General features: G+C 41.2%; 1 protein-coding gene across 9 annotated transcripts in view; it reads left to right on the top strand.

Annotated features, from left to right (window-relative positions):
* Window positions 1-12,189, top strand: part of RALYL (RALY RNA binding protein like) — a 305,642-nt gene extending 293,453 nt beyond the window's left edge. For all 9 annotated transcript variants that reach the window (XM_048507683.1, XM_048507680.1, XM_048507682.1 and 6 more), the window contains one exon: window positions 12,079-12,189. In XM_048507683.1, the coding sequence (XP_048363640.1) occupies window positions 12,079-12,096 (18 nt within the window). In that variant the 3' untranslated portion in view covers window positions 12,097-12,189. The remainder of the gene's footprint in view (window positions 1-12,078) is intronic.
* The last annotated feature ends 1,734 nt before the right edge of the window (window positions 12,190-13,923 follow it).

Raw genomic sequence — 13,923 nt, 5'->3', positions numbered from 1 at the left:
TTGTACCATTATAACACCAATTATGACCATATAATGCCGTTATAACACCAATTGTGACCATTGTAGTGCCGTTATAACACCGTCATAACACCATTGTGTTATTGTAATGCCAATTATGACCATTGTAGTGCCATTATAACGCCGTTATAACACCAATTTTGGAAAAAACTTATGACTGAATAATTTAAATAAAAATAAGTTAGGGTTAAGTTTAAGGCAAGGGCAGCGGCTCAGGATTGCCTTAGTGTTACCTTGAGTGCTAGGTCGCAGTCTGAAAGTAGGGCTTTGGTCAGTTTCACGTTTCGGGTTTTTGTTACAATTTTGGGAACAGTTTGTGACTGAAGAAAATTAAATAAAAATAATAAGTTAGGGTTAGGGTTAAGGTAAAAGCAGGGGCTCAGGCTTGCCTTAGTGTTTCTCCGAGAACAGGGCTATGGCCGATTTTATATTTTCGGTTTTATTAACGCTGTCGTAACAACGATGTAAAGCCGTTATAACGCCGCTATAACACCATTGTAACGCCGTTATAACGCCATAACACCAATTTTGTACCATTATAACACCAATTGTGACCATATAATGCCGTTATAGCACCAATTATGACCATTGTAGTGCCGTTATAATGCCGTTATAACACCATTGTAGTACCGTTATAATGCCGTTATAACACCAATTATGACCATTGTAGTGCCGTTATAACGGCGTTATAACACCATTGTAATGCCGTTATAACGCCGATATAACGCTGTTATAACACCAATTTTGGAAACAACTTATGACTGAATAAATTAAATAAAAATAATAAGTTAGGGTTAGGTTTAAGGCAAGGGCAGCAGCTCAGGATTGCCTTAGTGTTATGTTGAGTGCTAGGTCTGAAGAAAATTAAATAAAAATGAGTTAGGGTTAAGGTAAAAGCAGGGGCTCAGGCTTGCCTTAGTGTTACTTTGAATTCTAGAGCGCAGTCCGAGAACAGGGCTATGGCCTATTTTATATTTTCAGTATTTTTAACGCTGTTGTAACAACGATGTAAAGCCGTTATAACGGCACTATAACACCATTGTAATGCCTTTTAACGCCATTATAACACCATTGTAACACCGTTATAACGCCGTTATAACGCCGATATAACGCCGTTATAACACCAATTTTGTACCATTATAACACCAATTATGACCATATAAGACCGTTATAACACCAATTATGACCATTGTAGTACCGTTATAACGCCGTTATAACACTGTTATAACACTAGTTATGACCATTGTAGTGCCGTTATAACGCTGTTATAACACCATTGTAGTGCCGTAATAACGCTGTTATAACACCATTGTAGTGCCGTTATAACGCTGTTATAACACCCTTGTAATGCCTTTATAACGCCGTTATAACACCATTGTAACGCCTTTATAACGCTGTTATAACACCATTGTAACGCCTTTATAACGCTGTTATAACACCATTGTAACGCAGTTATAACGCCGTTATAACACCATTGTAACGCCATTATAACGCCGTTATAACACTATTGTAATGCCATTATAACACCATTGTAATGCAGTTAAAACGCCGATATAACGCCGTTATAACGCCGTTATAACGCCATAACACCAATTTTGTACCATTATAACACCAATTATGACCATATAATGCCGTTATAACACCAATTATGACCATTGTAGTGCCGTTAGAACGCCGTTATAACACCATTGTAGTGCCATTAGAACGCCGTTATAATGCCGTTAGAACGCCGTTATAACACCGGTATAACACTAATTATGACCATTGTAGTGCCGTTATAACGCCGTTATAACACCATTTTTGTGCCGTAATAACGCCGTTATAACACCAATTTTGTACCATTATAACACCAATTATGAGCATATAAGATCGTTATAATACCAATTATGACCATTGTAGTGCCGTTATAACGGCGTTATAACACCATTGTAATGCCGTTATAACGCCATAATAACGCCGTTATAGCACCATTGTAATGCCGTCATAACACTATTGTAACGCCATTATAACACCATTGTAACGCCGTCATAACACCAATTTCGTACCATTATAACACCAATTATGACCATATAACGCCGTTATAACACCAATTATGACAATTGTAGTGCCGTTATAACGCTGTTATAACACCGATATATCGCCATTATAACACTGATATAAAAGTCTGAAATTAGGCCTATGGTCAGTTTCACGTTTCGGGTTTTTGGTTCAATTTTGGGAACAATTTGTGACTGAAGAAAATTAAATTAAAATAATAAGTTAGGGTTAGGGTTTCAGGTAAGTGCAGGGGCTCAGGCTTGCCTTAGTGTTACTTTGAATTCTAGGGCGCAGTCCGAGAACAGGGCTATGGTCGGTTTTATATTTTTGGTTTTGTTAACGCTGTTGTTAACAACGTTGTAAAGCCATTATAACACCGTTATAATACCATTGTAATGCCTTTATAACGCCATTATAACACCATTGTAACGCCATTATAACACCGATATAACGCCGTTATAACACCAATTTTGTACCATTATAACACCAATTATGAACATATAACGCCGTTATAACACCAATTATGACCATTGTAGTGTTGTTATAACGCCATTATAACACCATTGTAGTGCCGTTATGACGCAGTTATGACGCAGTTATAACACCAATTTTGGAAACAACTTATGACTGAATAAATTAAATAAAAATAATAAGTTATGGTTAGGGTTAATGCAAGGGCATGGAATCAGGCTTGCCTTCGTGTTACGTAGAGTTCTAGGGCTCAGTCCAAGGATTGGACTATGGTCAGTTTCATGTTTCGATTCTTTCCTTTTTTGGGGAAACAATTTATGACTGAATATATTAAATAAAAATAATAAGTTGGGGTTAGGGTTAAGGCAAGGGCAGAGGGTTAGCATTGCCTAAAGCAACGTTTCCCATAGCTATTGTGTAGTTGTGAATAAAGTGAGTTATCTGAGAAATCTGGACCCAACTTGTTGAAAATCATATAGTGCAGTTAGATCCTGAGTCCATGAGAGTCAGCTGGAGCTCATGAAATCTGGAAAGTAAGATGTCCTTCAAGATATCTCAATTAACATCAGCTTGTCAACTTGTTCATCCTCAGCCATTCATCCATAGCAATCGAGAAGTGGCTCAGAACTTCCACAGTATTTCCAAGTTCCTTGGATAAAGAAATATGGAGCAAGGTATCATTGGCATATTCAGGACAAACTCCTTCAATACCATGAATGATTTTTCCAAAGGGCTTTACATAATAACATGGGGGATAATCCAGGGCTTCATGCAATCAAGTCTCACATTGGTGACAAATGGTCTCCATCAGCAACTCTCTATGTCCTTTTCGTAAGGAATTATTTAGACCAAGATGTTAGGCCAACATGCCAACCATACACCATGATGCACCAATTGGGGGCAGAAGTCCAATGTGGGTCAATGAGGGGTCATTTAAGCTACAGTCTGCTAGAAGAAGAATCTCTAGATTCTGTGCCAGTCTGGAACATTGTACACATGCCCTCACATAATGCCTTTAGGTTCCCAAAGCACCCCAAGGGGTCCTGTCTCATAGTTTGAGAGCAATTGGTAGAGATAGAAGTTTGGCTTACTTGGTGAATATCAATGGAAGCTATTTACTTGAGCAAAACTCATTAGTACAAAGGCACATTTGAAAAACGGATGTGTTGCGCCTTCTAAAGCGGGAGTAAACCTAATAATCTGTGACTGCAAAAAAGTAATAAAAGCACATCATGAAACCAGAAATTGCAAAACATCCTGATGCGCTGCTCTTATTGTGCTTAATATATGCCACATCACAGTCAACCAGTTTATTGTTCCTATTTTGTATAGATGAGCGGCTGGGAGGTCTTTTGTCCTCAGCCCATTCGTTTTGGCTGTCAATTGCTCAGGGACATAGTATTGTGCTAGATTTAACTGCGTTCTTCTCATTGCTCTAATAGGATTTATTTTGCACCACATTCCCTGTATGCTGATTTGCAATGAGCACAGCCAGATGGGAGCATTTACCTTGCTCAGTTTCTTTCTATTAAAACCATAAGCATAGCAATTTATTTCTGTGAATGTTCCATAATTCACATTTATAAAAACAGACTGAATGGTGAAATGAGATTGCATGTCATTCGTTCATACATCAGTCTGCAAACGAAGGTCCCAACTGTGTGAATTGCAGTTCCATACCTCACACCCCACCCCGCATTAGTTATGGTCGGGATCCAGGATGCCAGAGCAATGACCAAACTGATATTATGTCCTTGACCATTTTCAGTTCAGCTGCTAGACAGCTTTGTTGGTTGTGCAGATTCTCCTTTTTTCCTGAAATAATGTTCCAGCTTATCTAGCCCAAGGTACTGTTTGAGCCACAGAGGCTATATTTGTTTACTTAGATATTTATATTCTTCTTTTCACCACTGTGGGAACTAAAAGCAGTGACAGCATCATCTTCCCCTCCTCTGTTTCATCTGCACAGCAACCGTGTTGAGAATGTGTGACTGTCCCAAGGTCACCTTCCCCAGCCAAGTGGAGACATGTACCTGGGTCTCCCAGATCCTAATCCAGCATTCTAAACACTGATTTGTACAACTGGGGTTGACAACGATAAATATCTTAAAAGTGGTCCAGGCAAAATAAGGTCCCCTGCTTGTTCCTTCTAAAAGCAACTAGATATATTAGTGAAAGATAGATATGTCTATGACAGGTCACCTAGCAAGGTCACCCAGGTCACACACACCCCTTGCAAGGTTACCTAGCAAACTTCCCTGGCAGAGTGGGGATATGTACCTGGGTTTCCCAGACCCTTGTCCAACACATTAAGCACTGATCTGTGTAACTGGGGTTGACTCAATTGTAAATAACTGGATATCTTAAAAGTGGTCCAGGCCAAATAAGGTTCCCTGCTTGTTCTCTGCTTCTTCCTTCTAAAAGCAACTAGATATATCAGTAAAAGAGAGAAATGTCTATGACAGTTGTTAACTCTGAGTGCTGAACAGAACTGCTCAAAACAGGAGTAAGCTGTGCCTTCTTGGGAGTTTCCATAGGCATAGCACAATTTGGTGTTAGGCAGAGAAAGTTGTACCTCTGGTTCTGCAAGGTAACTCTTACAGCCTTAATTAGATAGCCAAATGGGAGGCTGGCACTGATTTGTATGATTTTTAGATGAGAAAAAGTCTGCCAACAATGGGAGCTAATAGGGAAGGAAGCAGAGACGAGAATAGAGAAGAATGCTAAGAGCTAGTATGATAAGATGTCAGTTTATGCACGTGACTCTTGTATGTGTGTGAACTGGATGTTAGTGATGGTCAAGTTACCTGCATAATTTGCAGTGCCCTTAAGCAACTAAGCCAACACACAGTTTGGCTTGATGGGCCCTGAAAAACATGTACATTTTATATATAGACTGGTTCTAAGGCTTACTGCGCAAAGAAGTAATTGCTTAGGGAGGATTGTACTGAGTACAGCTACAGCAGCATTTTATCACACATTGAGATGGTGCTAACATGTAAGACTAGAGTGCTAGAAAATGAAAGTCTTAAAGCTTATCTGTACATAGAAATTGATAAAGCTCAGGAGACCAAAATAAAGCAGGAGATGTTGCTGCATATGCAAGAAAGGAAGTGCTCGGTCCTGACTCCCTGCTGACTTTTCTAGATGTTGAAATGAAAATAGAATCTGTGGGCTTGCGCAGTCAGTTTCCTGTCATCTTTCCTCAAAAGAACTCAAAGCAGATTACACATGGACCCCAGGAAGTCCCATACAGGCAGCTTGTAAGGCAAGATCTTCTTAGCTTCACTAACAGGATTGTGTGATGTGCCTTCAGATCACAAGTGCCTTGATATTGGCTCACTAATATACACTTCCTAGAAAGCATGCAAGTGCCCAGTGTGGGCTCAACAAACGGGGCTTTTATCTTCCTCACCCCTGCCTCTTACTGCCTCTGCTAGCCATTCTGGAAGTCCTATGGGGTATGCATGGACTGTCACACTGCATTTAAAGATGTCTGAGGAAGCAAGATAGGAAGGGCCATTAATTTATCCAGCTCCTGTGCAGGGAATGAAGCATAGGTTGCTCACCCATAATCCTCCACTCTAGGCCACTTGCTTACCCAGTCTCACTACCCCCCCCCCGCCCCCCATGTATCTTCTCAACTCATGCTTAGACCAGGAGGTACCCAGTGTAAACATTTCTTCTGCCATGAATTCACAGTGGAGTCTCAAACACTTTCTTTCAGCCTTATGCCTCCCTATTTGAAATTTAGGGGTAATTATACTGGCTTACTTTACAAGGCTATTGTAAGAATTACAACCAGGTTGTATATATGGAGTGTTTTGAACATGGAAAGACTTGTTTAAATTCTAAGAAAGAAATTTAGGGCAGTGTCTCAGATCCCCTGAGTGTCGGACTGAACTCTGAAATGTTTCTAGAAATGGTAAACCAACTTCTCTGATACAACCCGCCAACCACTCTACATTGTAAACCTCTGCAGGGACACTACATTTCTAGGATACAGGAGCAGCTGACCTGTTGAGGATCAATGATATTGTAATGAGTTCTTCAAATCAATAGTGAACACCTGTTTGCATGTTTCATTGATGGCCAGATGAAAAGAGCTCTGTTACAAATTATGAACTCGAAGGAATGTGCAGGAAAATCAGTATTCATGGAAAGAAATCTTAAGGAAAGCTAGTGCACATGTGAAGCTGAAAACAGGTTCATCTTTGATTTTACTGTTTCCTCAGTGGGTTAGTAATCCTTTCTTGATCTTTCAGAGCAGTAATTTTTTTTTGCTCCATCATGATCAAATAGTAATTTGTCTTATGCAAACATAAAGCAGAAAATCTATTCCTGCAGTCTTTACCGTGCTGATTGTCTTCATTACAGTTCAATTCTGTATTGTTCCCTCATTGCTGCAACTGCTTTTATCCCTTTCTTACCCTCTCCACTGATTGGCAATGCACCTTTGATGGCTTATACATTCAGTTTTTTCAAATTGACCCACCTGCTCCATATTCGATTTTTCATGTGTTGGGCAGCCAAATCCAGAGCCTAGGGACAGTGCTGTCAAGGCACCACCATTCTTCTTCCTGAGGGCTTTTCAGTCACACAGGATGAAGAACAAAAAAAAAACCCACTGTCAAAAAGCCCTCCATTGGGCTCAGTGGGCTGACGCCACCCAAAAGGGTGACATAAGTCCAAACCCCAGAAGCTAGCATCCATGGATGAAAAGCCAGGATGGACGCTGACTAATGTTGGCTGTACCCCTGGCCACATCTCTGGAATGCCCTCGCCACACTGGTGGAACCGACAGGAGTGCAAGAGTGCCGCCATGGCATTCTGTGCTGCTTCTGGCTATCATGGAGCACTATGGCGGCCCCCCACCAGTGGATTTGCCCCTCCACCAGGTTAAGTATTCCTGGGAGGGCTCCAGTGTAGGACCTTGCTGCTTCCGCAACTCCCTTCAGCCCCAACCCCCACTCTGGATTAGGTTGTTACAGGGTCATGAGATAACACTTTCCTTGAAAATGGTTTTCCAGCAGGGAACCTATATCATGAAAACTGTGCCTGCCTTTGCTCCTGCCTTCCTCCATTTGAATTACAGGCCATCTCTCTAGAGACATCCATTTTTGTCCCCCTGTTCTTAATGTTCTGTGATCTTTTAATCTACTTTCCCAGGTATTTGTAAATACACAGTGGTGGAACTGGCATTTTCCCTGCACAGAATGCACCGAATACAGTGAACACACATACAATCCGTGTACAGCATACATTTGATTATTTTGGTATGTTCTTTGAATAATTATCATTTCACAGACAAGACATAGTGTATGATACAAACTCCATATTTGTCCAGATCCTGGCCCTGGTTTCATTCATAAAGTAAATATGTGTTGGTTCTTTCTCACAATGTATGTACATTCAGGCAGGATGAACATGAACTGAAATGTCTGATCCAGCAGGCTCTTTCTTATGTTCTTATGTTCTTTCTGTGTATACCAAGAAAGGAAAAATAAAAATGCTTAACTAAAAGTGTCTATCCAAATGTGTACCCAAAGGCATACTCCCTCTAAAAAGCCCCCCATAAATTATAACAAAATAACAGAAAATGAACAAATATACATTATGCTTTGCTCCTTCTCATGGCCAGTTTGGACTGAAACAACATATTACAAAGAGCATTCCCACCAGGATTGAATTCAGAAGCACACTTAGCTAAGTCTTATGACAGCTGAAGCTGTAATACAAGGCTTTCCATCATACACAGTTTCAAAAACCATCTCGCAATGAAGAACAGTGTAATTCCTCTTGGGAACAGTTATTTAAACAGTTACCGTATATATTCACGTATAAGCCGAGTTTTTCAGCCCTGTTTTAAGGCTGAAAAATGCCCCCTTGGCTTATACACGAGTCCTGGCTCTTCAGGCCTCTGCCGAGGCTGGGGGCGTGGCCGGGATGACCTCCCTGCAGCTGCACAAGCAAGCTGCTTGTTGCTGCCCTCCTCCTCGGAGGGTGAAGGGGAACCCTGACTGGCTGGGTTTCCTCAAACCCCGGGAGGCAGAGGGAGCTCCTTATTTGGGCAGTGACTCCCCCTGATGTCATTGCCCAAATAAGGAGCTCCCTCCACCTCCTGGCTGGGTTTGAGGAAGCCCAGGAAGCCTGGAGGTGGAGGGAGCTCCTTATTTGGGCAGTGATTCTCCCTGATGTCATTGCCCAAATAAGGAGCTCCCTCAGGCTGGGTTTGAAGAAGCCCAACCTGCCCGGAGGTGGAGGGAACTCCTTATTTGGGCAGTGACTCCCCCTGATGTCATTGCCCAAATAAGGAGCTCCCTCCACCTCCTGGTTGCCTGGGCTTCCTCAAACCCAGCTGGGAGATGGAGGGAGCTCCTTATTTGGGCAATGACATCAGGGGGAGTCACTGCCCAAATAAGGAGCTCCGTCTGCCTCCCGGCTTCCCACCTTCGGCTTATACCGAGTCAATATGTTTCCCCAGGTTTTGGTAGTAAAATTGATGCCTCGGCTTATACACAAGTCAGCTTATACACGAGTTTATACGGTATTAGCCCAGGAAAATTATTGCAGATAGAAGTAAGCCATTTTCCCATGGGAAGATGGAATAATAATATTTTGTTTTGTTTTGATGTTACTACACACTTGGTGTCCGTCTTACTTAGGGGTTAATGATTTTCTGACAATGAATCATAGCACTGAAAAGTGGGAAGATGCCTAAAGACCATTCAGTCTGAGCCCCTGCAGCAGGCATCCCTGACAAATAATCATCTGTTTAAACAACTAAAAGAAGGCACCACATGAAAATCATGTGGTTTGCTAAATCTAATTAGTTTTCTTCTTCCTTGTGTTAGTGTATTATTTCTAAAATATATGTTGTTTTTCTGGGAAATCAGCCTTTTTGAAGATTTTTTTAAAATTACCACAGTTGCCACACAGCAAGTAAGACATTTTACAGAATTTAGCAGAAGTGACTGAAATTAAATTACTTTTTTATTATCTTGAACTTACCTCTGTCATTCTGGCAATAATAGAGCTTTGAGTGCTTTTAGATCCTTGATATTCTATTCCTTTTCAAACAAATCATAGAGCAGAGCTATACACTGAAATAAAACACCATCATCATTTTGCTGATGGGACTACTGAATTTCCACCGGCTTTTGAATGACAAGGGCAACATTAATGTCTTTGATCCCGATAGTCGGCAGTGCTGATTCCTAAGCACAGCCTGATAAGGCTTTTTAGTGCTCATAATAGGTTTATGAAAAGATTTTCAATAAGTAAAATGAAAATGGGACTCTTTTTGTTCTTGTGTAGCAGAGGAAAGCAATCAAGGAATAGTAAAGATAAGACTAGAAAGCCAAGGGTCACATAGAGCTAAAAAGGTGCAAGTACAGCAATACTAGTTTTAGAGTTACCTAAATCTCCGTCAGAATGTCTGCCCTGCAAGAGGAAGATGGGGATGAAAAATGTACATGTAGATAATCCAAACTTTGCATTTGTGCTAAAAATACAGAAATTGGAAGGCGAATAAAGGCATAATTTAAAAGTTACCCTGGAACTGATGTGTGCTTACAAGGACAGAATAATATGCATTTAAGCTGTTTTTTCTGTCTTTTTTATCTCCCCTTGACATGCACAAAGTATGGATGCTCTTGACTCAATGGTTCTGTTACTGCACTTCAACAGTGATTGCTTAGATTGCCAATTTTATGGTTGTATATTGATGTAGCTTTGCACACTTCCATTTCAAGAACCTAATATCTGTGGTGGCAATTAGCACATTTTAGAACACCATAGAAAGGATGTTTCAGTTAAGTGGCTGTTGGGGGCTATTTCAGTAAATAAGGAGTGTCAAGGCTTTACAGCCCTGAAAACATGAAGTTGGTAATGAATGATTCAAGTTGGTAATGAATGAAGTTGGTAATGAATGATTCGAGTATCTGTTGTTCAGGAATTAATTAGAACAGTCTTAAAGTTAAGATGCTTGGTTTGTGGCACAGAGAGAGCATTGATGGGACAGGACTTAGGTTCCAGTCTGAGTTGGAAGAAAGTGTTTTTGCAGCTGCATTAATTTGCTTTTCCAGCAGTAATAGAGGGTCCAGTCTAACCCCTGGGGCCTTCACCAAGTCAGCAACAGTTAACTGAACCTCACTGAAAAGTGAATAGTATCCTGCAAGACCAGCTTAGAGAATAGGATTATGCTCTGTGGAACCCCACAAGATAGGTCCCACATGGATGATAACATGTCTCCAGTGGCAACCCTTTCAATCCAGTTAATGAAGAATGATTTGAATCAGTCTAGCACACATCCACTCGATACCTACTTCTGCACCTCAACAAGATGTATGTGTGTGTCTGTATAAATGAACACAAGACAATAATAGGACATTTTGGGACATTGATTCATAGTGTCACTATGGCCATTTCTGCACAGCCAGCTGAGTTTATGCTGATGCGCCCTCCAGGACCATGAATGGTCCCGCTGGCTGCGCAGGCAGCAGCTCAGCCTTCGCACAGGCTGCACCACTCCCGAACGGCTCCTACCTCCTGCCACCTTCCGTTGTGTTGTGGAAGCCAGAGGACATGCCCCTGTGGCCAGAGCGACTATTCTGGGGTCGGAGGCCAGGAGGCATATCCCCTGGCCTCCACAAAGTGACGGAAGGTGGCAGGAGGTAGGAACCATTCGGGAGGGCCGCAGGAAATACGCCGGCTTCCACCCGGTGCCGTTCACTTGACACCAAAGGGAAGACGGCGTTTTCCAAAAACCTCACTCAGGGAGGTTTTTTAAAACACCATTTTGGGGGGAAGGAAGAGCGCCGCCGCATAGATTTGGCGGCAGCGCCTGTGCGAAAGCTCCCCCCCACCCCACAAAATGGTGTTTTACCGGGGCAAAATCAACAATTTCAGCCCATGCAGAAACAACCTATGAGTTGGAAGTTACTTGACAGCACTTCATACACACACACACTAGTAAAAACAAGTTGGTGTTTTTATTAAATTCATGTTTTCCTTACTTGGCTGTTGTGGGTTTTCTGGACTGTGTGGCCGTAGTCCACTAGTTTTAGCTCCTATTGTTTCACCTGAATCTATGGCTGGTATCTTTAGAAGTATGTCAGCCATGGATGCAGGTGAAACATTAGGAGCTGTAACTACCAGACTATGGCCACACAGCCCAGAAAATCCACAACAGCCTGTTGATTCTGGCCCTGAAAGCCTTCAACAATAAATTTACCTCACTTCTTTTTAAAGAAAGCTTCTTGATACAGCGTAGTATTCAACAGCAATTCTTACAGTGACCAAAGTGATAAGATTCTGCCTCTTTCCAAATTCCAGTTATCCCAGCCTACTATCCAGATTCCTCAATGGTCACATGTGTAGCCCATCTTATAAGTTTATTTAAAAGGCTTTTCTGGTTTTATTGACATTTCATGTGGGAAGTACCTGATTTAGGGCTATTCTGTAAATGAGCTTAATGGTTTTTTCTTGACAACTGAATGCAGTTGGACCTGTTTCCTCTTTTTGGACTAAAACACTTGTTTTATTTTATAGTTTCTACAGATCAAATGAATTGAGAATTGGAAACTAAGAAAAGAATTCAGCAGCTTCCCCACGTGGAAATGCGAACTTCAGTTCCTCTCTGGCTTTGACTCAATTTTTATGGAAAAACTGAATCTATTTCTTGAAATGGAGATTACATTCAAAACTTTAAAAATTCCATTTCATATATGTTCTAAAGCTGTACAATTGTCAGATTTTTATGGTTTAGATTGTAAATGTGTTTTTTCCTGGCTAATTATTGGTATTATTTTTTTAATTTTGATGTCAGAAGGGCCAATGAATTGTATGATAATATGAAGGACATATTTAAAAAGTGAAGGAGACACTGTATACAATTGTATATTTGTAAAAGCTATTTTTATGATTAGCATGTTTTACGGTTCATCATATTTAAATCAGGTGATATTGCACTTAAATGTTTACAGCATAACAGAAATAAGATCATCAAAGATTTTTGATTCAATATGTTGAAGTAGTATTTTAACTATTTTATTTATTTATATTTATGTTTTAAACTAAATCCATTTACGAGCTGGAGGTCATAATGAAGGGCAAAATAATGTTTCTTGTTGCATTTCTTTCAGTGTATGACTTACTTCAACAACTACCATTTGTAAATGCTTGATTTTGCTGTGTGCACAATGCATATCCTGTTGAAATCAATGGAAAGAATAATTTTGATTTTAATTACTCCAAACTTGCACCCTCAGAATTTTCCCTATTGCCATTCCATTCTTCTTTGTTATCCCATTGTAGCTTTAGATAAGCACACTCTGGTTCCCGAGGATTATCATGATTTAAAAAGACAAATCTCTTAATACTTCCATCAGTGTTGCCATACTGAATAATTTACATCAAGTTTCAGTTCCTGTTTACTCTATAATCTGCATTTTACATTTTGCCAACACTGGAAAGTGTGGGGGGTGGCTGAGTCTTGAGCTGTGTGCTGCCTCCATAAGATTAGCCTCTTGTGTGAAATGGCTTCCTTTTTGATCGTATATCTATAAAATTCATTTGGCCTTGTGTTAAAGATGGCCTGAAACCATTTGTACACTGCTTCACACAATCAGCTGACTTGGGAGAGAGATCGAGCTCCTGACAGCAGCCATGCCATATTTGTAACAGGGGCCTTAGAATGCACACCATGTTTTCTTCACAGTAATTCCATTACAATGTCTCATTCCTGAGGGCTGCAGTCAGAGGTGGGATCCAGCAGGTTCTCACAGGTTCCCGAGAGTAGGTTACTAATTATTTGTGTGTGCCGAGAGGGGGTTACTAATTGGTGATTTTGCCACGTGATTTTTGCCTTAGTTACGCCCCTCCTCTCAGCAGTAGCGCGCAGAACTGGAAGCAGTCTAGCAGGAGGTGCACCGGCGTGCGTGGCAGCCTGCGCCTGCGTGCATTCATTTCCCGCCCAAGGACTGCGTCCTTGCCACAGCCCCACCCAGAAATGCCCCGCCCCCGGAATGCCCGGCCACGCCCCCATCGTGTCCCGCCCAGCCCCATTGGCGCTACACCACAGTTTGAATCCCACCACCATGGGAACCTGTTACTAAAATTTTTGGATCCCACCACTGGCTGCAGTCTGATCTTCCAATGTGTGCTTCAGCCTTGAAATGCAACTACAAGGAGCTGTATTGGGATCAGGGCTGCACTTCCGATGTAGGGAATTCAATCTCCTCCCCTCTCCAAACATTGTTTTTCTCTTTTGAATCACAGACACTCACACATCCTGAGCTGATTTTAGTTTTTTGTGAGGGAGGAGACTAGGCACAAAACCCTGTATTTTTGCCTACCAGGGTAGCCATTTCTATTTAGAGGAGTTAGCACTTACTG

The sequence above is a fragment of the Sphaerodactylus townsendi genome, linkage group LG09 (assembly GCF_021028975.2).
Source record: "Sphaerodactylus townsendi isolate TG3544 linkage group LG09, MPM_Stown_v2.3, whole genome shotgun sequence".
NCBI lineage: Eukaryota > Metazoa > Chordata > Lepidosauria > Squamata > Sphaerodactylidae > Sphaerodactylus > Sphaerodactylus townsendi.
Note: the sequence above shows the minus strand (reverse complement) of the source record. Positions and strands in the feature narration are given on the sequence as shown.